Source organism: Centropristis striata, chromosome 4 (genome assembly GCF_030273125.1).
Source record: "Centropristis striata isolate RG_2023a ecotype Rhode Island chromosome 4, C.striata_1.0, whole genome shotgun sequence".
Taxonomy (NCBI): Eukaryota; Metazoa; Chordata; class Actinopteri; order Perciformes; family Serranidae; genus Centropristis; species Centropristis striata.
The window spans coordinates 16,949,054-16,973,719 of NC_081520.1; the positions used below are offsets into that span (position 1 = coordinate 16,949,054).

The 24,666-nt window shown below is 39.0% G+C and overlaps 1 protein-coding gene across 2 annotated transcripts; it reads left to right on the forward strand.

Moving 5' to 3' along the window:
• Positions 1–2,512: 2,512 nt before the first annotated feature.
• On the forward strand, positions 2,513–22,345 carry tgfb1a (transforming growth factor, beta 1a). 2 transcript variants are annotated; one of them, XM_059331020.1, is made up of 7 exons: positions 2,513–2,887; positions 3,925–4,602; positions 14,603–14,881; positions 15,873–16,104; positions 17,468–17,618; positions 20,833–20,943; positions 21,060–22,345. In XM_059331020.1, the coding sequence occupies exons 2-7, from the start codon at positions 4,272–4,274 to the stop codon at positions 21,105–21,107; spliced, it is 1,152 nt and encodes a 383-aa protein (XP_059187003.1). In that variant the 5' UTR covers positions 2,513–2,887; positions 3,925–4,271; the 3' UTR covers positions 21,108–22,345. The 2 variants fall into 2 exon arrangements, with proteins under 2 accessions (XP_059187003.1, XP_059187002.1); XM_059331019.1 differs by having other exon boundaries at positions 2,513–4,602.
• The last annotated feature ends 2,321 nt before the right edge of the window (positions 22,346–24,666 follow it).

A 24,666-nucleotide genomic window follows, 5' to 3' on the forward strand; every position in this document is an offset into this window, starting at 1 on the left:
GCAGCGTATCACTCTGCCACAGATATTCAATGGATGCAGGACCAAGTCTGATGTGGCAAAAGATTTATCGGCTGTTCTGTTCTCTCTGTTGACTGTGAGTGCCCCCACACTTCACCTCACAGTGAATGATGGGAAAGCAGACCATGCACTCTTGTGCTCAGAGACACACAGACACCTTGAGGTGCTGGCAGCGAGGCCTTGTGGTGGAGGCTATGAAATGTCCCATGGCAGGCTGCTAAGATGTGTCGGTTGAACCGGGTCAGTAATGTAGGTTGTTGTGTTTCAGAGGCCTGTGCAGTATGTTAGAAGACCAATGGAGAGCAGATAAAACTAGAAAAATTCTAAAGAAGTGTGAGTGTGCTTGACTCTGGCCCGTGACTCGCACCCATACATTTTTAGATTACAATTTGAAATGTTTGATAGCCAAGCAACCAGGGCCACCAATCAGAGCAGAGCAATCAGCTGAAATCAACTGCTGTGGAATTTGACGCCAAGTGAGAGGAAGAAACAGCTGACAATTACCCCTTGAACAGAAAGCACTTATAAACACAATAATTCCTATCATTGATCCAACTTCACTCTGAGTATCCTGAGTTCTTCCTGAACGTCTACATATGTGTTTTGTGAAGGAAAAATGAGGAAATTTTTTTTTTAGAGCGGTCAGAAGAAAATGGTACCTCTGCTTTCCTCCAGAAACGTTCCCGCCTTTTTACAGTGGTGGTCTATGAGGCTGTGGGTGGTGTTGGTGGATCATCTGTGCGTCCTACGCCCTAACTATAACTCTGACAGCTTTAGCAGACCAATGTGAATAAGAAGACTAATTTTCCTACGTTTCTATGTATAAATTATTTCTGTAGAGTGGCATTTGCAGCCTTGAGTGCAGTTTCCAAATTTGTTTTTTGACAATTTTTTCTCTCCCTCTCCACTCTAGCTATGATGTCATCTACTCTAGCCTCTCCATAGAGTAATATTGGGGGGATTTTTTGGCGTGTTTTTGCCAAATAATTTGAAAACCATTTGCTGAAACTCTTAGAAAAGTCATAGCACATTTGTCATGGCTGAGCCAGTCGATTTGGTACCTGTTTAGTGTATGTGCAACCAAAACGGAAGAAACCTATCTAGGATTAAGCCCGGTGAAAAGTATATAGTGTGGTCTTTCAAGTTATTTATTTGCGTGACAAGAGACATCCAACTCTGCTATCAGGGAATGGTTGGCAGAAAACTTCTTGCAGCTCAACGCTGAGAAGACAGAGGTTCTGGTTGTTGCTCCAGAGAAGGTTGTGCCCACAATCCTACAATGTATTGGGCCCCTTTCCTCTACCATCCACCCCCCACTTGCGTAACTTAGGGGTAATATTTAATATATAAGCGTCGTTTGACACCCATGTTAAGCAGCAGACTAGTTCCTGCCTTTTCCACCTGAGAAATATCAGCATGTTTTCTTGATGTTTTGTGTTTATATATATATATATAATATATATATATATATATATATATATATATAAGCACAAGTCTTGACAGGGATTTCCCCAAAAGGAAAATCATCAGAACTCCTATAAATGATTTCCATCTTTGTCCACCAGGCAGCAGCATGTACCCATTAAAGCGCCTATACAGAATGTCACAACAGAACAAGTTACAGTAATAGTTGTTGACAGTTGATAGCTGTGCTTGTATTGTTCTCACCCTCTTAAAATTAATTGTGATCAGATATGTAGAGCTGGTAACACCGTGGGACTAACTATTTATAGAGTCCCTGTGTGAGTGATCATTGTTTTCTGTAATTATTGCTGGTATTTCAGGGGATTTTTGCCTTGAATTTCCCTATATTAAATGTCACTGTTTATTGCCAGTGATGAATGATGAATAGCGTATTCTTTATTACTGTCACAGAAGACAATAAACAACCATGGGAAACACATGTGGGCAAAACCTAAAAGAATCCAAGACAAAAGACTGTACTATGGCAATTTACTATCTTTACTTCCCTGTTGATTCATCCTTGAGACAGAGACCAAATGATTGAAACCATCACCGGTTTGTTTAAGTCTCGCCTTCCTTTTGAAAATACACAATCCAACCTCTAAAAAGCACCCAGACATAGGTCAGTGCACCACACAGTCCAGCCCTGTTGGCTCCCCATCCCTTCAAGTTCACCGCTCTACTTTTAGACATGCTGCTCCCAAGAGGCTCACTTCTTTAGTCTGGCAGGCATCCACCTTCACAGCCACCAGGTAAATGTAGCGGTCAGCTGGCGGGACACTAGTGCCATGCAGGGTTTGTTGACAAGGCCAATGTGAGAGTGTGAGAGAGAGAGCTGGTGGCTCCAAAGTCAGTCATTCAGCATGTTCAGCTCCTGGCTTCCTGATGTGGACAGAAGGCAAGCAGCAGAGCTCTGTTCAACAGCAGATGTTTTACACTGCGGCCGTTACCCTCATTTCCTGGGCGGAGAGCTCCTCGCTCTATTAGACGAGTAACAGGAACCAGAAAAAGTAGAAGAGTTAGAGGGGGAGAGAGAGAAAGAGAGAGAGAGAGAGAGAGAGAAGTTAGCTGAGCTCACACGCTCCCACAAATCACTTTGTCACCAGCAAGCTCTGACAAGCACCAGGAGAGAGGGAGCGCACAGGGAGAAAGGCAGAGAGAGAGGGAGTTAAATAGAGGTGCGAATAGGGAGTTGTGTCAGACGAGACATAAGAGGGAAGGTGTGAAGGAGGGAGCTCCACAGGGCATAAATGAGGTGATACAGATGGACAGATGGATAGAAGGAACAGAGGACAGAAACTACAATCCGATTCTCAAAACACTGTGAGCTCAGAGGGACTTTGACTCCTGCTACTGCTGTCGTTACTACTGCTGTTTCTGGATGCTGCACTCATTTAAAGAGAAGGTGTGTCAAACTTCATATTCTGTTACTTAGAGGACAGTGTTTGATTGACAGAAGCTGTGTTTTTAATCCTCTGATAACATCTCTGTTTCCGCTGTTTTTAATCTCAGAGATCATTGAAACACAGAGATCACATTATTGTTGTGTTTGAGAATGAAGACACAGTCACAGAGACAGCTGCTGTGTGTGTAAATGGGCATGAATCGGAGGCGTTGAAAGCATTTTTTGGTGAACTGCAGCTGTACACAGATCACATGCTGTTATTGCTAAAAAAGAGGTAGTCAGACTGGAGAGCGATACAAGTTTATCAGATGTTTTTCTTCTGTGGTGAAGTATCTTGATGGTGTTTAAATGGTGTAGAATAAGTTAGATTTTGGAAATACTACATTATTCTTTTCTTTCTGTGAACCGTGGATTATTTGATTAGCTCTGGGTTGACTTGAAGCTCTTGGGGTCATCTGATCAAATTTAGAAACAGAGAACTAGGAAGAACATTTTTTCACTTTAGACACAAGCCGTTTCGTTGCTATTTTCTCTTCCATAGTGACATTTAAAGAGGGTTTACTTGACATCACATCCAGGTACAGGGGACTTCTGAATGTGCAGAGACCTTGTGGGTCAAAGAGGACAGGAAACAGTGTCAGCTGAAAACCCTTAGACTCAGATATTAAGTACGTCCGGCTCTGCCAGAACCACTTTTCATTCTGCTGAGTGCTATGAAACTACCTTCATTTTAGCTGAGCGGATCTCTCGGGACATGTAAAGAGAGACTGCCTGCTAAGCAACACAGCCCTGAGCTGACACGTGGAGGTTTATATACTTGCCTAAAGTAAGACAGGATTAACTTTAATATTGCGGTTGGAGGCTTGAAATCGTACGAATCACAAGTTGGTGTGTGAGTACAGAAACAGCTCTGTTGCATATTTGAGCATTGTTAGATTGTTTTAGACTCACTGAGGGTCTTCTGAGTCTTGGGGACGCTGTACATGTTAGGTTGGGCTCTGTTAGCATTTGACAGCTCCGCTCTGGACTCATTTCAGCATCTGGGACGTCATAGTGTTACCTGTGTGGCTGAGTCAGAGGCTGGCTCATCACTCCACGTCTGTCTGCCCGCTGGGATTCTCTTCATCTACCCCTATGCAAAGAAGACACAAGTGTTAGGTGGTTTCTGCAGCAGCGGTGACAGCAGTGGCACCAGTAGACCTGAACTTTGAGGACTCTCCACACTGCTTTAATTGTTCTGTGTGTGTAAACACCTTGCGTCACTCACACCTCTCCACCGGGTGATTCACTGTTGCCTTAGCATCCCCGCTCAAAGCAGGCAGTAAAAGGAAAGGTAAGGGAGGATTTTTGCTGAGAAGTGGTTGCAAACAGTCAGGTTGGCACCATGAAGCTGGCGTTCCTGATGCTCGTGGCTGTGTACACGGTGGGCAATGTAAGCAGCATGTCTACGTGTAAGACTTTGGACCTGGAGATGGTGAAGAAAAAGCGAATTGAAGCCATCAGGAGCCAGATCCTCAGCAAACTGCGTCTGCCAAAAGAGCCTGAGCCGGACCAGGCAGGAGACGAGAAGGACATCCCCAGCACCCTGCTGTCCCTCTACAACAGCACCAAGGAGCTGCTGGACGAGCAGCAGGTGGAGGTCCAGACGGACATCTCCACAGAGCAGGAGGAGGAGGAGTACTTCGCCAAGGTGCTGCACAAGTTCAACATGACCGGTGAGTACCAGTTCATTAACCCTCTGGAGTCTCCAGAAGCTCCAAATCCAGACTTCTTCATGACATCCAGACTAGAAAACAAAGCAGCGTGGAGCCCTACTGTAAATTTACCTCTAAAGTTCTGGCTGTAAACTCCATGAGGCCAGTTTCAGTTTGATGATGATATACCAAGTAAAACTGGAGACAAGCTCAAATATATTTAGTATAAAATGATAGAACTGGATGTAACCTAGACACAAAATGACTAAAAAAGACACAGAAAGACAGAAAATGACTACACAAAGATACCAAAACATACAAAATGACAAAAAAAAAAGACAGAAAATGACCAAAAAGACAGAAAATTACTAAATAAAGACACAAAATGACCAAAAAAAGACACAAAATGAACTGGATGTAACCCTCTTATATGTTATATTTGCAACCTTTGTTCACATTTGCAACATTTCAAATTCTTTATTGAGCATGATAGTGTTTTGGAAGTAAATAAAACAACAAAAATCACATTTTATGTTGTTTTTTCTTTGTTTCTTTTGGGTTCAAACTGTTGATCCAGTAAGTCAGGATGAAAAAACAATTATCAGGTCATATAGGTGAGGTTGTGCTGAAAAAAATATACCAACATGGCATTTAAACATTTTTAAGTGGTGTATACAGGCAGGATGAAAAGGATTCAAAAATTGGACAAAATAGCCCAAAACTCCATAGAGTTAACTCAGAGCAGCAATACATCAGTCATGTGTTGCACATCGTTAAGAATATTGCCTAACTACAGCACTAAGAATGTCAAGTTATAGGACGAGCTGCTGATTTATGGTCTTACATTTACAGGCACTGCTTTACACACACCTACACACCAAGGTTATAATAGTTTTGGATTTTTCATTAGTTTTAGTTTTAATTTCGTTGTGATTTTTTGTTTTCAAATTCAGTTAGTTTTAATTAGCTTTTAGAGTGAGTTTGCTAGTTTTAATTAGTTTCTATTTTTTTGGAAAACGCTTAGTTTTAGTTTTTATACGGGGTATTTGTTGGATGCAAGATTAAAAAAATTACCAATAAATGTTGCCTTTATTTCCTTATATTATCCATCTGAGCCCCAATATATTATATTTATTAAGTCATAAAGCCAGATAGATGAAATAGATTTTATATCAACCATAAAGGTTTATATATGAAAAAAGTCAACAAAGACGAAAACGAAGGGCATTTTCACTATAATTTTAGTTAGTTTTAGTTAGTTTTGTAACCACACAATACAGTTTCAGTAAGTTATCGTTTTTTATAAAAACTCTTGGTTTCAATTTTATTTCTAGTTTTCGTTAACTATAATAACCTTGCTACACACACACACACACACACACACACACACACACACACACACACGACAAGCAAAGATCATGGAGATAGATGTTTCACAATACAATTAAGCATCAATAAGCCTTAAAACAGTCGTTGGGATATAAAACCTATTGGCTACAGCCCAGATTAATCAGTATGTGCCCGATGGCTGGTGTCAATTCCAATCTAGTCCATAAACTCCCTCAACATGTGTACCCCTTCTGATCTCCACCCAACATCTTCAGGCAGCTTGAGGAGTTCAGAGATCACAGGCGTTACAAGTTAGCAGGACTGTGAGTTGCATCTGGTCTCATGCTTCGTGTTGCTTTCGTGGTATCTTTGGCATTTTTACTGCTTTATTAGCGTTGTTTGTTTGGCCAACATGCGTACGCTGTTTGTTCAGCCAAATGGTTTTTGGCTGTAATTGTGAAATGACTCCCAAACTATTATGATAAACAGATTTTTTTTTTTTGTATGGTTTCTTTGCTCCATTGTTCTCTACATGCCTATACTCCTCACCCTATCAGGCAGGCATCCACACTATCCCTCTTTTATCCACCACTTCAAAAGAGAGTGGATGGACTGTGCTCAGGAGTGTGCAGACCAAAGGGAGAACAAAGGAACTTTCAAAATGGAGGGGCATGGTTTTGTTTCTGCTTAAAGAACAGTGGCGAATTATAGAAAAATGAAATGGAAGAGGACATGAAATGCACTCCTTTACCCTCACCCTGTCTCTCTCTCTCTCTTTCGTTTTCTCTTTTTTTCTCTCCATCCCTCAGGGATTGGGGGTTTCCTGTAACTTGAGCATTGGGTTCTCCCTTGTTTATCCTGTCACTTGTTCTCCATCATATCTCTTTCTCTCTGACTCTCTCTCTCTCTCTCTTTCTCTCTCTCTCTCTCTCTCTCTCTCTCTCTCTATCGCTCTCTCTCTCTCTCTCTCTCTCTCTCTCTGCTGGGTTTCCTGAGCTTATTATCAGTGTGTTTGCAGTGTGTTTGTGACAGGGCAGCTTGGCAGGAAGGAAGGCAGGCTGATGGCCACTGAGATCTTGAGTGACTCAGGTCCGGTGCAAGCGGTGCCCATGGGGAGCATGTGTTTCCTACCTCTGTGGAATGCCAGAGAACACCCATCCACTGTCTTAACCCTCCTTAAAACACACTCAACCTCTACGTACCGAGAAAACCAAGTGTATGAGTGTACATGTGCAGGCCTAGCAAGAAGTGTTTTGCAATTATTAATAAATACACACACACACACACACACACACACACACAAGAGGGTGTGGGAGACAACTCAACTTGTGCTCTTCTGTGAGTTAAAGACAGAGCAAAGTAACTAACCCTCTGGAGTCTTCTTCATGACATCCAGACTAGAAAACAAAGCAGTGTGGAGCCCTACTGTAAATTTTTATTTCAGTTTGATGATGATATACCAAGTAAAACTGGAGACAAGCTCCAATATATGTAGTATAAAATGATAGAACTGGATGTAACCCAGACACAAAATGACTTAAAAAAGACACAGAAAGACACAAAATGACTAAACAAAGACACAAAAAGACACAAAATGACTAAAAAAAGACACAAAATGACCAAAAAAGACACAAAAAGACAGAAAATGACAAAAAAGACACCAACTGAGAATACAGAATGACCAAAAAAACCCACAGAAGACATAGAATGACACAAAATGACACAAAAAGACACAAAATGACACAAAAAAGACACCAAATGAGAAGACAGAATGACCAAAACCCCCCCACAGAAGACACAAAATGACACAAAAAGACAAAATGACCAAAAAAAGACACAAAATGACAAAAAAGACATAAAATGAGAAGAAAGAAGACACAAAAAAGACACAAAAAGACACAAATGACCAATAAAGACACAAAATTACTTACAAAGACACGAAAAGACATGAAAAGGGTTCAAAAATGGACAAAATAGCCCAAGACTCCACAGAGTTAAAATAGAAGCCAAGTGGAGAACAAGCTTTTTACCATCCATTAACTAATCCTATTCGTCACTTCAATTTGTGGTTCTTTTTATGAACCACTCACACTTTCCTGATACACGAAAACCGCCTACAGCTATGCATATTTCTGTGCATTTTAGAGCTTAATAGTTTTAGCCTCTATCATGGTAATTGTGTGGTGGATTAGACTGGATTCCTTCAGTAAATTAGGAGTCACTTCCCTCCCTTAAAGCCCACACAAATTTCACCTCTCCCATTCAACATGGTATTGGTCCAGATATAATTCAGCTTGTTTATTACTGAGAGAACTCTTTCCCCCTGTTTGGAAACCAGCCACTTTGCCCCATTCAGTGTGTGAGTGAAATGAGGTCACTGTTCAGAAATTATTCTGCTGCAGAATAAGAGTCATAACGGGGGTCGGACAGATTGTGTACACAGGGTGAAGTGGGGAAACTCGACATTGACGAGTGGGCTGTGGGAGGGTGGAGCCCAGCATATGAAGGAGGCAGGTATTTAGCCTGTTGCTGGAATCTGGTTCCTCCCACTGATAATTATAGAGCTGTCTCCCTACCTGTCACAACAGCTGTCCCCGGCTTACCTGTAGATAGGCCCTGATTCAACACACAAATCCCCCCCACACCCATTTCAGTACGCAGGCAAGACTGCTATCTTCACCCCCATCTGGAAGAACGAGGCCTTTTCTTTGCCGTGCATGCAAAAGATTTTACACTTCCACTGGTATTTTTGATCAGTTTGCACAGTTCAGTGATAGGGAGACCCTGCAAGCTGTGTTAATTGGAAAGTAGAAGTGAGGATAAAGCTTCACTGTAATTACAGTACTGAAGCCAATACCCTTCTTAGGGGAAGTGACTTAATTTCCTGTTTCGTAAACACTTCTCTAACCCTTCACACATTTATCTCAGTTAACTCAAACTAGCCTGAGACGATGACTTTCCGTGCTTGGTGTTGCTTGGTGCAGCGTTGCCAGTTCACTGTTCTTCATGTTCTGTATGTAGGATTAGGGTTAGAAAACTGCAGTATTATACATAATTTGGCTATCCCATTTTATAAGTGTGTGTTCAGAATTCTGAAGTTTGTTTTTGAAAAACAGAGTGATAAACATCCTGGGGTTACATTATGTAGAAAACTGCAGTGTTATACATTGCGTGTGCAGAAATAATGAAGTAAATACTTCTAAATAATAATTATGAATGTAGTGTAATGCAGATAAACAAGAATCTGAACTTGTAACTTTAACAACCTAATTCTTTAAACCTCATGTTCATTAATTGTATCCCGCATTCGTCCCATTCTCATGTTGCATTAGTTAAAAATCATATGTTGTTGTGCTGAGAGATATTGCAGAAAAGGTGAATTTACTGTATCAACCATGTGGTCTAACAAATATAAAAAAACAAACCAGAGCCCCACTGCCTTCAGAAACCACAAAAAAAACTTCTGGCCCTGTTAACTGCAAAAACAAACTGACAAAAATGAGAAATAAATAACTAGAATTAAGCAAATACATGCTTGAAACAAGTAAAATGATCTGCCAGTGCACTAAATATTTTTTTTTCTCCAAAAAAACCCTTCAGTACTGTATGCACACTGTCGTGACACTGTGTGTTTCCATTCAAGCGCTTACAACCAAACATTTGAGTGTGCTCTGGGTGGGACCAGTAAAATGTCATCCTATTTCCCTTTACACTCCTACCCAGCTCTTTTCAGTTTCAGTTTGGCTTCACTACAAGGGCTGAAACACTACCTAAGCAGCAACACAGATGGCGATACTGGTAAATGATACACAAGCAGCTTTGACACAGCGGCTCCTGGTACCGCCTGGATCACAAGTATGTGGGGCTGGGTTGTAGCTGCTGTCAAAGAGTAATTCCTGGACTTGAGAGCAGAGAATCCAGGCTTTGGCAGGCTGAGGCAGAGTAGAAGGTTTGGGCCGGTGCCAGAGCCGGGCTCCATTGATACACATCTCCAATTTCTCTGCACCCCCACTCACCCCCACTCCACCCCTCACAACTGTGACTTATATTCATGTGAGTGCATTCTTCACTTTGCTGTTTTCTTACAACCGTCTCCTCCTACAACCTCTTCTCTCTCTCTCTCTTTTACGCCCTGTTTCACCCTCAATCATCTTCCTTCCATCTTCTTCTTATCTTTGCACGTCTCCATCCGACTTTGTAATGTAACGCTGATAGATTTATTGTGGGTTTTTTTGTGTTTTTTTTCATTAATTTAAAGAAAACACAACATAAATCACCAATGGACAAACACAGTAAAAAAAAAAAAAAAAGAAAAAAAAAGAAAAGAATAACAACAACAAAATCACAAAACCAACCTAAATAAATAAATAAATCAGAACTTTTACACATTAAATAACATTAAAACTAAACTAGACACAAACAAACATCAAACATAATTACCACATAAAACACACACTATATCAGTAAACTTAATAACCTAAGAGAAATTATTATTATTATTATTAATAATAATAATAATAATAATAATAATAACAACAATAATAATAACAATAATAATAACTTTATTTATATAGCACCTTTCAAAAACAACTTACAAGGTGCTGTACAACAGAAATAAAACATATCAAATAAAATTTACTGACAACAGCAAAAGAAAACAACAAGAAGAAATTACATTGGACTTAAAAAAATTAAAATTTTAAATAAAGGGTTAAGTTAAATGCCAGCCTTCCACTTCAATAAACCTTTCCCACCTTTTCCTATTAGCAATATAACCTTCCAAAACAAAATAACGTTGCAATTTCTCTGCACCCCCACTCACGCCCTTCCACCTCACAACTGTGACTTATATTCATGTGAGTGCATTCTTCACTTTGTTGCTTTCTTACAACCGTATCCTCCTCCTCCTCTTCTCACTCTCTCTTTTTTACTCTGTGTTTCACCCTCAATCATCTTCCTTCCATCTTCTACTTATCTTTGCACGTCTCCGTCCGACTTAATCCTTTGTAATGTAACGCTGATAGATTTATGGTGTTAAAGCCTTCGGTAGCTTGGCTCTGTTTTCTATCAGCCTCTGCAGGGGGAATGTTCTGCTGTCGTGATATGGGCAGGCTCAGGGATAAAAATTACAAATATGGGCAGGAGTACTGTAAGAAAACAAAACCCTCTCTATGGTCAACTTTACAACAGCTGGAAAAGATGAATGTTTGGCTGCAGTTAAGATTATTGAGTAACACTGAGAATTTGGCTATCCCATTTTATTAGTGTGTGCTCAGAATTCTGAAGTTTGTTTATGAAAAACAGAGTAATAAATATCCTGGGGTTACATTATGTAGAAAACTGCAGTGTTATACATTGAGTGTGCAGAAATAATGAAGTAAATACTTCTAAAAAAGAATCATGAATATAGTGTAATGCAGATAAACAAGAATCGGAACCTGTAAGTTTAACAACCTAATTCTTTAAACCTCATGTTCATTAATTGTATCCCAGGTTCGTCCCATTGTCATGTTGCATTAGTTAAAAATCATATGTTGTTGTGGTAAGAGATATTCCAGAAAAGTGAATTTACTGTATCAACCATGTGGTCTAACAAATATAAAAAAAACAAACCAGAGCTCCACTGCCTTCAGTAACCACAAAATGGTCTTAAAAAAAAAGTAAAAAAAAAAAAAAGAGAATTAAATAACTAGAATTGAGCAAATACATGCTTGAAACAAGTAAACAAGTAGTAAACAAGAAAACATTTCTTTGTAAGAATTCTTTAAATAAGTAAAAATCTAGGCACTGGAAAAACCAATGATGACTTAAAATAAGTCCAAAAATACTTATTTCGAGCAATTGTGGCTTGAAAAACTGTAGTAACATTAAAATAAGCCAAAAATACTTGAAACTAGCATGTTTTTTTTCTCATTTCAGTATCTGTGGGTAGATACTGGTGGTAGAAAATGCTTTTGGAATAGCATTTAAACTACATGCAACTAAAACTCTCAATTGGAAACAATATTTTAGGTAAAAACTCACCATATTCAACAGTTGAATAGATTGGAAAGCATGAAAAAGTTAACAATGTCAATCTTAAAAAGAAGTATACAAGACTGAAATCCCTGTAAAGAGGTTATTCACTCATTTTTGTTACAAAAAGACACATGTTCTTAAAATAAGCACATAAAGCTTTGGTCAGGTAAATTATACTCAAAACAAGATAATTAAGATACTATTGCTAGATATGAGAAAAAAAAACTTGGTAGGCTTCATGTTTTTTGCAGTGTTCTCACTTTTAGTACCTGATCCTTTTCTCAATAACATTTTACCCAGAAGACTGTATCCACTAGTGTAGTGTAAAGTGTAGTTTTGCAGGCTGCCATTTTTAAAATATCAGGGTAAAGAATTGTGCCAATTTGACTCCAGCTCGGTTATTTTAAAATGTTGCGTTTGTGCAAGATGTCCCGTGTCACTCCTCTGTTTGTAACTTTACCTTTTCGTATCGGCTCAGTTCATTTGGAACCTCGACTGAGGTGACACCAAAAAAGTACATTACATCACATTACATGTCATTTAGCTGACACTTTTGTCCAAAGTGACTTACAATCAGTGCATTTAACCACAGGAACCAAGTAAGGAATCAAGTAAGTACGTAACTTTAAGAGCCAACTGTAATCGCTACAGGAGTGCTATATGTTAAAGACAACATGGTCTCACAGGAATCCGTGAAATAGCCACGGATTCGCTTAACTCAAAATCCGTGGAATAGCCACGGAATCACTCAAATTTCCGTGAAACTGACACGGATTTCACTACAATGCAAGTTAATGACAGTCATATCCCGTGGCTATTCCAACATACAAAGTGATTATGTACATTCACTGAGTGAATATTTAGAAAGTAAAACATATATTTCTCGCTAGAAATGTGATCAAAATCCATTTTTATGCAGAAAAGTCAAAATATTGATTTTTTCACAAAAAATGAGAGAACTGTCCGCCATGTTTTTTGTTCTGACCGCCGGGACCTTGAAAGTCACGTGACTTGGAACAAACCAATAGGAAAAAATATCCATCGAATAGCCACGGGATATGACTGTCATTAACTTGCATTGTAGCGAAATCCGAGTCAGTTACATGGAAATTTGAGTGATTCCGTGGCTATTCCACGGATTTTGAGTTAAGCGAATCCGTGGCTATTTCACGGATTCCTGTGAGACCACGTTCGTTAAAGAAAATAAGAGAAGAAGAGAAAAGAAGAAGAGCATTTTTTATATATATATTAGGTGACCATGACTTAACCGAGGTATTAGTACCAGAAAAGTACCAGATACCAGCTACTATTCCCAACTTTTGCCAACTGAAATCCAAATAAGTGCCATGCCGTAGAGCCGTGCTGTACCACGCAGTGAAAAAGCGGCATAATGTTGCTCTTTGATCAGCAACCTGGAGGAAAATATGTAAAGCAGGTTGAGGACAGGAAAGAAACAACAACAGGTGTCCTTGTGTGTGCCTCTGTTCCACATTTGAATGTTAATTAATGATAATGTGTCTGCTGATCAAATATTTATTTCTCCTGCATAATATAGCGAGGCATTTCAGCAGTAATTTCCAAAATAAATCATAAACAGCTTTTAAAAACAAAACACAGACCAAATAATATGCAACTCTTGATTCATTCCTGGATCGTTAAATGCTTGTGGTCTGGCCTTGTTACCAGCTGTGTGTGTTGGTATTTGACAACCCAAGAATGAGACTTGATGTTTCTCCAGACTTACAAACTGCAACTTTAAACTACATTTTAATTACAGTTCCCATTCAAAGCAAATCCCCTTGTTTATGGATAAGGTTCAGGTCATCTGCAGTGGCTCTCTGTGGCTGTGACAAAAAAAAAACTATACAAAATGTTTATTTTCTTTACATTTTTAACTAATTTATCATTGGTGTAGGCCCAAAGCAATCTGTATTCTTCAACTGTAAAAATGTGTAGATGAAAGACTGCAGTTAAAATGTTTAAAAAAAGATTTTATTTTATTAAATGAGCATGTTTTGGTGGGTAGAAAATGCTTTTGAAATAGCATTCAACCTTCAACATGCAACTAAAACTCTCAATTGGAACCAATATTTTAGATAAAAACTCACCATATTCAACAGTTGAATAGCTTGAAAAGCATGAAAAAGAAGTCTTTAAACAGTTTTCATTGCTTTGGGCCTACAAAAATGTTTAAAAAACATTTTAGTTAACTAAAATGTGCTTCATAGCTAATTAAAGTCTACAGGCCGGCCCAGTTACCTCTAAATTTGGCCAAATTCAAGTCTAGTTTTGAGTTTCCCGAGCTTTCAATTCCAAATCTCCTGAAATATTTCTTTGGTTTCCTCTGATTTGCACTTGGGTACTCGCTGCATTCTGACAAAATCATATAAATAAATGCTCATTATGACCTATTATTAATGTTAATTTAGACTTAGTAGACTGTTTAATGTCCATTCTAAGGCTAAAAATAAGGACTGTTTTTTCTCTTATTAATAAGGTAATCGATTATATGAGAGGCCAGTAACGCATCCGTTTTCTATTTGTCTCTTTAACATGCTTTTACATATGTCATATTGTGCCTTTTAAATGCTCAAAGCAAGATCTTAAGATTAAGTCTTGTCCAGAACGATTTTGCGAAATCTCCTAATTAGTTTTTTTTTTTTAAATCCCACAGCAAGAAATGACTCCGACAAGACCACCAAAAGCATTCCCATGTACTTCAATTTGTCAGCAATACGAGAAAGCGTGGGGGATTACCGCCTGCTGACCAGTGCCGAGCTACGGATGCTCATCAAGAACACAAGAATAAAAGATGAGCAGCGGGTGGAGCTGTACCAGGGTTTGGGGACACCAGCCCGCTACGTCGCTTCCCGCTTCATCACCAACGAATTTAAAGACAAGTGGCTGACTTTCGATGTCACTGAGACGTTACAGACCTGGCTCAAAGGGACCGGTGAGATAAACAAGCTGCACTGTAAAAAATATCTGTAGATTTTACTGTGAAAAACTGCTAAATAGGGTTGTCACGATACTAAAATTTTCAACTTGATACCGATACTCAGGAAAATATTCGATACTCGATACCATTTTCGATACCACCAGGATAAAAACAAAGACCCAAAATTTAACAGAAATATTTTTATTAACAAGAAAAATGCAACATGTAAAAATTAACAGAACCACAGTTTAAATATTTATAATAAAAAACAGTTGTGCAAAAAGAAACTGCAACTATGATAACAAGCTTCAGATACTCAATACTTTTGAAAATGCGTATCGTATACGGATACAACGTTTTAGTATCGATACTTTTTTGAGTATCAATACTTTTGACAACCCTACTGCTAAACCATGACAGAAAAAGACCATAAAATGATAAATGGGTTAATTCAGTTTCAGTAACAATGAAACACTGTGAATTATTTTTGAAAAATACATTACTCCACTGTAAAATACACTGGCACCTTGTTTGTAACAACAATATACTGTATTATATATATAAGCATCACTGTAATTTTTGCATTTATTTTTTTAAAAATACCTTAAATGTACTAAACACCATATCTCTAACAAAAATATACTGTAATATTTAATGGTAAAATCTTTAATTTATGTGGCATTTATTAAGTATTTTCTTGTCAATTATATGGCAGAACAGCATTTCTTTTGATGGAAAAACTTTTTATTTTTTATGGTAAAATATGGAATAAAATGGCAATCTTAAACGTGAAATCAACAGTGCTAATATCATTTTACCGTAATGTTAGAAAAAGTTGCACCGTATTTATTACGGTAAACTTCTGGCAACCACAGCTGCTGGTTTTTTACTGTAAAAACAACAGTTTTTTTTGTTTTTTTACAGTGTTTATTTATTGATCTGCCACTACTCTGACCTCTGTTCATTGTTTAAATTGCTTGACGTTGTACATTTTTTGTCTTGCCAGATGATGAACAGGGTTTCCAACTTCGGCTGTTCTGTGAATGTGGCAAGACTGGTGAAAGTGACTTTACTTTTACCATCTCTGGGCTCATTAATGGTCGGGGAGACAAAGGAAGGTTAGAAATGTTAACACAGCAACCGCCCTACATCCTGACCATGTCCATCCCTCAGAACGTCAGCAGCCACCTCACCTCACGCAAAAAACGCTCCACAGAGACAAAGGATACCTGCACAGCGTAAGCAATCCTGCACACGTCACATTGTTCTGGTGTTTTTTATTTTAATTGACAATTATAAAGCTGCACTAAGCAACCTAATCTACCGGAAGCTTCAGAACGCAGTGACAGGTAAAAACACTTTAACCCTCTGGAGTCCATCTATTTATTGAAAATACATTTTTTATTTACAGTAATAACTTTATCTATATGATATGTAGACAAGCTGAGGAAGCCAGTTGAAAGTGCAATCATAGGAGCTTTCACAGTGTGACATTTATGTTTCTCGATGGGAATTTTCTTTCTACAACGAAAACTATTACTATTTTTAATTTACGTGCAAATAGACTGTTTTGTAGTTTTATTATTTTTTCTGCTGTTTTTGTGTGTATAAATTGTAAAAAAAAAAAAAAATAAATAAAAAAAAAGCAGCTTTATTCTTTGTTAATTAAAATAAAATGAAAATTCTGACTGATAGCCAAGATTGTGTGGAGAAAAAGGAGCCATGCATGTGATGTAAGGACAGACTGAAAGATGCTAAACACAGACAGAAATTAATGCATAGGAAGTTGACAAATTTGAACCAAAATCTCCTGGACTTCAGAGGTTTAACTACTCCTGAGTAACCGCTTGACAACTTATAGCTGTTTGGTAAAGGGACGACATTTGCATAGGAATACTCAACCTCAGTAGGGTGAGACACTTTACAATGTGCCTCTTATTCATACTCACGGACACAAGGAGCCACGCCAGGCAGAAGGCCTGGTCATCAGCACCAACTGTGGCTCAGTGTCTTGCTCATGGATATTTTGGTGCTGTGGGGGCTGCGGTTTATACCACCAACCTACTCTTCTGTCGGAGCCACAGCTGCACTAGAGCTATGGCTCAGTGCTGGAAGGGGACTTTTGGTATTTTGCACCAAACTCTTGATTTGTCACTTTATTTGGGAAAGAAAATTAAAACTATCCTTAGTGCAGCTTTAAAACTGACTTGGACCCTTTAAAGTGACCCGACAGAGTTTTTATGTTCTATATCTTTGCAATAAATTATTTTCATCATTCAGTATTCCAGGTTTTCCTCAATTAGTTTGTTTTTTGATCATCATACATCCTAATTTTTATGTTTTCTTTTATTATTTTTGGAATAAAATCCCTTTTTGTGTCACACTACCCTTCTAATGAACAACATGGGTGAAATATGACCCATATCATTTTTTAGTTAAGTAGCTTGCTAAGCTAACTACTTAGCTAACGTATTGGCTAAGTATTAAGCTAAGTAGCTTGTTAAACTAAAATATACCTTCTACTGCAACTATGCTCTAAGAATCTCTAAACCATCTCATGACACACTTCACAAAAATCGTTTCCTTTCTTCCCTTATGCAGCACGTCAGAGACTTGCTGTGTGCGGAGTTTGTACATTGACTTCAGGAAAGATCTGGGCTGGAAGTGGATACATAAGCCAACCGGCTACAATGCTAACTACTGCATGGGGTCCTGCACCTACATCTGGAATGCTGAAAACAAATATTCTCAGGTATAGTGTGACACCTCACTGTAGTGTGCAATCTGCATCTGATCACTGAACGAAGATACAGCAAAAAAAAAGAAAAAAAAAAGTTTGTTAGTGACCTCAGAAAACTGAGCAGCGACTCCTTGGAGTGTCTGTTAGTCCAACCAAATGCTGAACAAGACATTTAATGAACAAAACGTTCAAATAAACTGTCATTAAGTGAAAATACAGTGAAAGGCTCAAAGTTATGAGACCAAACCGCTAAACGTCCTTTTTTATATCTATGTAACGTTATATGTAACTTTATTGACACGTTGCCGTGGATACGCATTGTTCTGCTTCTCTCTTGATGATGGCTCGCCTTGTTAGTGACCTGTCAATCAAAGGTAGCCCCGCCCCAAATCATACGATTCTTTATCTTCTATTTTCTTCTAAATGGGGCTAATATTTGAACTAATAACATCAGATTGTCTTGAAGAAGATTTTTTACTAGTGATTGAGACCATATTGTTGTCCTAAAAAAATTTCTGAGGTAATAAATCAAGTGAGAAGTTTTCTCCAGCCAAACTTAGCGCCCCCTGCTGGAATTTTCTGTAGAATGCAGCTTAAGGTACTTCCTGGTTTGCCTCCCTGCTCAGACCCGGAGGTTGCCGCCTGGCTCAGACTGAAAGCTTTCTCAAAACTTGATTTTCCTGACCTCAGATTACTAAAGGACTGTTTAGATTCACACACTGAATCACAGAGATCATTTACATTCAGGGTTTTTCTGAAGTTTGAAGATTAAAAAAAGCATTTTGTATATCTATTTTATTTTTGATAACTTTATTTATATTCATTTTCCAGGTTACAGAACAGTGAACAACCCTACCCACCCACCCCTCACAAGGCCAAAGAAATGCGTCTAAAAAATAATAATAATAATAATAAAAATAAAGTATATGTAGATGCATACTCACAAATATAGGAGCACTTATACCATGAAAGAGAGACAAACAAAAATTGTATATTGCTATATATGTACACTCAAAATATATGGATGCACTCACATTTAAACTAAACAATCCACATATACTATCAACTGAATACAAAGCTCATACAGATTCTCATAAGTAAGTCTCATAAGTGCAATCTTGTATTATAAACCAAATACATGACTATGCACACAGATCCAGCTGGTCATTCATATGTGTATATCTATTTTTGTTGGATAATCATACAGTTTCAGATCATTTTGGACCATTATTACCGTATATGTGTACACAAATTTGGAAAAGCTAGAGCAGATAATAAATAAACAGCCTCCAAAAAGCTTAAAGACAACACGTGCTAAAGAAGTCCACTGTGGACCAACTACAACAGATTGATGTTTAAATTAATATATTACATTTTAGTTTTAAAAACCTATTTAAAAGTTGACATATTGGGCTCAGAAATCTTCTTACATTATACATAGTTGTAGCAGCACAATCAGGTCAAACTTTTACTTTGTCGAGATACACGCAGAACTCATCATGACATTCCCATTAGCTTCAATTGTGATAATTAGCAAATATTGGCATGCTAACACAATGAGCTAATTGATAAAAACCTCACAGAGCTGATAGTGTGACTGTATGTCACGGGTAAAATTTAGTGTCAGTAATGTATGCCTAAAAAAATCTGCAGTTATTCTCAAAATTAGCTGGAACTAGCTTTATTCCGAATGAAATATCTTTTAAAATGGCACTCCACCAATAGTGTATTCACATGCTGCTCAGATGGATGTGTTGTATTTAATTGCATTATATGTTTGGTCCCTAAAACCACGAAAATATTACATTACCTGACTTGTTATCAGGGTTGATTCTAATAAATACTTTTCCAACTAACATAAGTCACTCTAAGTGGCCAGCAACTAATGCTTACAACCTAAAACCATATTGCAAATTACATGTGACAAAATATTGCAATGAAATATGTGAATGAATAAAAGGTTTCTATCTGTTATCCCAACATTTACTTTTATCCTCCGTGTTTCTGTGTAGTATGAAGTCGTGTACCAAAGTTTTCACTGACTTTCAAAGTTCAATCTAAGAGGCGTTCACGTAAACTTTGCCTGTGTCTTCATTGGTTGAGTCATAAAGGAAACACTTTGCAACACTACCTGAATTTGAAAAAAAGCACTCTCTTTACTTTACATATCAATAGTCGTGTTTCCTTTAGGGGGAAAAGTAGCCACCAGGAAAAGTCTCAGGCCACCCCTTCTCTAATGTCCTCTCACTCTGCGTGTCTCCATTACAAAAAGGCCCCCAGAGGGATTTAGAGACTCTGGAGGTGACGTATGGTTTTCGACCGTCGCGTAATTGCTTAGCGACCGTTTCGACCGTGATGTCACATACGTGATGGATTAAACATGGAAGACTCAACTGTGGCCGCCGTCGCTAACTGTGCACAACGTCAGCAGCTGATCATAAACAAAGCAGCATGGCTAATTATGCACAGAGTCTCCGCTGATCATAAACATAGTGATGGTGAATTAACCGGCATCATTAACTGTGCACAGAGTGTCCGGTGCTTGTTGTAAACAAACAGAGATCGCTAAGTGAACACCTCCTGCAGCAGCAGCACATACACACTGTACTGCTACAGAGCTAACTGTTAGCCTATTAGCAATTTGCAGACTGGACGCTAAGGGGTTAACAACCCCTTCGGCTCTGCAGCTGAGAAAGACTGCTGCAGGAGGACTGTTCCGCTTCGCCTCCAGCCCCCGCTGCTCGTTAAGAAGAGTAAGAACGAGTCTCCAAAAGTCTCCAATAACACCAGAAAAAAGTCGCTGGATTTGTCTCCAGTCGCTTTCTTGAAAAATAGTTGCTAAGGGGGTCTGAAAAGTCGCTTAATATAGCAACAAAGATGCTAAGTTAGCAACACTGCTTCGCCGGCTTTTACAAATGTCGCGTGTTGTTGTGGCATCGAGTACTACGTCACATCCTGCTTAGTGTTCTATCCAATCAGTAACCAGGCTTTTTTCAGGGGAGAAAAAAGACCCTGCTCTTCTACAGGGACAAAAAAAGTCCGCTCCGGACGGCTCGTATTCAAATTAGGGGCGTTTCTGCGAGTGAGACCCGCCTCATTCTGGGTATTGGGTGGTAGTGGAAACAGCCCTATTGTCTGTTATGATTTCTTTGCTCGTCATGTTGGTGATGAAATTCTGAGGTGAGTTCTCTGTTCACATGTCTTTCCTTCATATAATTGTTTCCAGATTTTGGCTCTGTACAAGCATCACAACCCAGGAGCCTCTGCCCAGCCCTGCTGTGTTCCCCAGGCACTGGAGCCACTGCCAATCCTCTACTACGTGGGCAGGCAACACAAGGTATCTATGCCACAGCCAAGTCACCTCCATTCTGAGGTGAAATGTTTACAGAACAGTTTATATGAAAGCAACTCTTGCAACTGATTTATCACATTACTGCTGATTTTCACTTTCAGGTGGAGCAGCTGTCTAATATGATCGTGAAGTCCTGCAAGTGTAGCTAAAAATACAACATGGCACACGGCTCTGCCTCCCCTCAAACATATACAGAGATGTGTTTGAGACCACAGAGAGGAGCATGTGATGGAGAAAAAGGGGACAAGGAGAACAAAATATTTAAAATCATCAGGATCTTTGTGGTCCACCTTTCCTCCTGCAAGCTCTACAATTACCATGTTGAACACACACCAAGCCATGGACTTCTTTATATAGATATTAAAAGATATCATTTTCTATGTGTATATACTTTTCCTTGCAGTAGTAAAAATGTCTGTCTTGAAATGAATTAATTTATTTGTTGGAGGGACAGATCTGTAAAGAAGTGATATACATGTGTGTCAGCTTGACATGGAAAAAATATGTAAAACAACAAAAAAAGGTGGATGCCAAAGGACTTGAGGACCAAAATGACCTTAATGGAAGAACACTTTTGTTTTCACAGATGATTGTCTGAGACATTTCTGTTATTTCCATATCATCTTCCTAAAGAGGTCATAGTTAAAGGTGCTAAATCCCAGGTATGGAAAACAGGGGTTGTTGGGGTTTTCCTGGACGAAAATGTCACAGGTGTTTTTGGAGAGAGAGGCACCTTTAAAGGACAGCAGACAACCGCAGGGACAGTCCGACCTGGAAACTCCCTCTGACTGAGGAGCTGAAGCCGTCAGCCAACTGAGCAGCGTTTCACACGAACCGTCCTTCAGTTTCTACTTGCTTTGTTTGTTTGGTTTCAACCCATGTGATTTATACAATGCTTGTTTTGTGTTCATAGTTGAATGTCAGTTTGTTTGTTCCTTATGAAGCCTCCCGTGCTGTCAAAGCCATGAGTTATATCACCGCTTGTTAGAGTGATGACACCACGTTTTTCCTCCCTCTCAGGATTTACAGCCTACGTGTTGTCTTTAGATGGTGAGGGTCAGGGGATGTGGTTGTGGTGTTGGTTTTAGGCAAACCATTCAGACTCAATACACACATTTGCTGTTTGTTTTTCATTGACATAGTAAATTAGGAGCGATTTATTGCCTTTTATGACAGGACATACTTTTTACTCTGAAGTGTGATACTTTTTGCACAACTTTAGAATTAATTCAGCTTATATGATTTGTTTTTAGGAATAAAACCAACACTTTTTTTTCAGTTTACCATATTTTTTATAGTGCACTTACCATTTGAATTTGTACTTGTAAATATTTTACCAATTTGAAATAAACATTGATGTTAAATTATCACATCAGAGTGGAAGGTTTTTGCGAGAAAAAATAAAAACCACGTGCAATGTTTCCACTTGTCAGAGAGCTGTGTTGTGTTGTGAAGGTGTGTGGTTGTGTGTGGTGTGTGTGTGTGTGTGTGTGTGTTGCGCTTGTCAGTGCATGCATGCATGTTTTAATTACGGCAAGGGGAGAGGAGATTTTCCGAAATGAGCAAAAACTGAAACACACCTAGCGTGCGTGCCATCACCATTCAGACACACAGTTTTGTCTTGTTCGTCACAAGTAAACATGAATGAAATCGTTTATCTTGCCAGTCTGAGGCATGTTTATCTAACTACAACACTTTTTCAGAGTAAGACTACTCACGTACTCAAACATCTCTCATGTAATCCTTTTGGCGACGACCATAGAACTTGTTCAGCATGCACAGGACACACATCATGTTACTTTCAACAAATGTTATCACTTTAACAAATTGCTGTAAGAAAACAGCCAAATTGTGACAGTAACATACTGTTTTCCATTAAAAAGGTATTATACTGTCGAAAACAATGCATTCTGGGCAATATTTGTAGGTAGCTTGCCGTTTCCCATAAAATATATGATATATATATGTATATATATATATATATATGTATATATGATATTTTCTATTAATAGCTGTAGCTATTAATAGCTGCTGTATGCTGTATTTTACTTAACTAACTCATTCAGTATATGGTATATTAAATTTACTGAGGTTACAGTGAAGACTTAATTCATAGTAATTGGCTTTCGGACAGTAATATGCTCTATTTACAAAAATGACTGCATTGTATACTGCAACAATATTGCAACTAGCTTCAGCACTATACTGTGTTATAGCAATATTTGTAGGTAGGTAGCTTGCCGTTTCCCATAAAATATATGATATATATATATATATATATGATATTTTAGAATACTGGCAACCCTGCTGCCAGTATTTTACTGTTAATATACAAGACAATTGTTTACAGTGCAGGTTGTGCATAGCAATAACTGCAGGTATCGAGAATGTCAGGAGAGAGATCTACTAGTGGAAAAGCGTGCATACGCCAGGTGCGTGTGGTCTATTTCTGGGCAAGCAGTGGATGCCTGTTTACTCTGGACGACTGTGAGCTGACTGGAGAAGAGCAGGAAGCCCTGCTGGGCTACACCTAGCGCTAGAATTCCCGTACGCGCTGCCCCGTTGCTGGCACTGCCTTTACCTGTAGGGATGCACGCCATACCAACATTTTTTTTACTATCTCCCAGCACCTCGTCCACCCCCACCCTCCCAGCCCCACCCCTCTCCCTCAGCACTCAAGGGATTACTGGCAGCCCACGAGGCTGAATTGGGAGTGAGGAGAGCAGGTCCAGACCCGTTGGTAAGTCCCAGACTTGAGGGCAGTGACTACATGGAAAATTAAACACACATACTGTACACATGCACATGAAAACACTGAACCCACTGACACACAGCCGCGGCTCAAGCACATCAACGTCAAATACCTTGCATAAGCTTTGTGCTAGTGAGTGGAGTGGGGGATGCTTGTGCTTCTAACAAGGTGACAGTGATCTGTGCTATCTTGTTCCAAAGCTGGTCATGTTACCCAGGGTTCCTCCGCGAAGCACAGGAATTTTCCTCCTGCGAGCCAACACAGAGAGCACTTGTTTGGAAAGTGTTCTCCGAAGGCAGATAAACAAAGTAAAATGAAACATGATCAGCATAATTAAATCCCCTTTTTCCTCACCTCTCAAAGTGAGTTGGACAGATCCGTTGCCAGGTCTTCATTTTTAATGGTGCCAAGGCACAAAATGTGCTGTTTTATCTTGGCAGGGCAAATGTAATTGAAATGTTGAAAGGGTTTTTTCCTCCAAGAAAACAAGATCATTACCAAAGCCAAACAAGCCAAACATGAGTTTTTAGTGGAGGAGACAAGATCATTAAAATATAGTTTCCCGAAATGCACGCATGCACTTCCACCTGCTTTACTTTCCCTGTAATGTCCAAACAAAGGGTCTGAATGTCGAGAGGCTCGTAAATCTATCGCGGTGTTAATGGAACAGTCCCAGAGGGAAGTCAAACTCAAGTAGGCTTGTCCTTCTAACCAATGTTCATTTCTCAGCAGCTGCTTCCTCCTGAGCCCTCGGGCTTTTTATGAGACTGAAACAAAGTGCTGACACCTCCTGCCACATACTGAAACACATCCCAGAAAATGTTGCATCCAAAAAGAAAAAAAAAATGGGCCACTTGAATCCATCGTACTATGTACGAGTGTTACGCAAGAGAAAAGGTTGAAGTTCGATGCCTGCAGCATTTCAGGGTCAAGCAGGTGTTCTTTTACCACTAACG

Coding starts and splice junctions, on each gene's coding strand:
- tgfb1a (XM_059331019.1), top strand. CDS start 4,272: ATGAAGCTGGCGTTCCTGATGCTCGTGGCTGTGTACACGGTGGGCAAT. Junction 16,105..17,467: donor ACAAAGGATACCTGCACAGC/GTAAGCAATCCT, acceptor TCCCTTATGCAG/CACGTCAGAGACTTGCTGTG. Junction 17,619..20,832: donor CTGAAAACAAATATTCTCAG/GTATAGTGTGAC, acceptor AATTGTTTCCAG/ATTTTGGCTCTGTACAAGCA.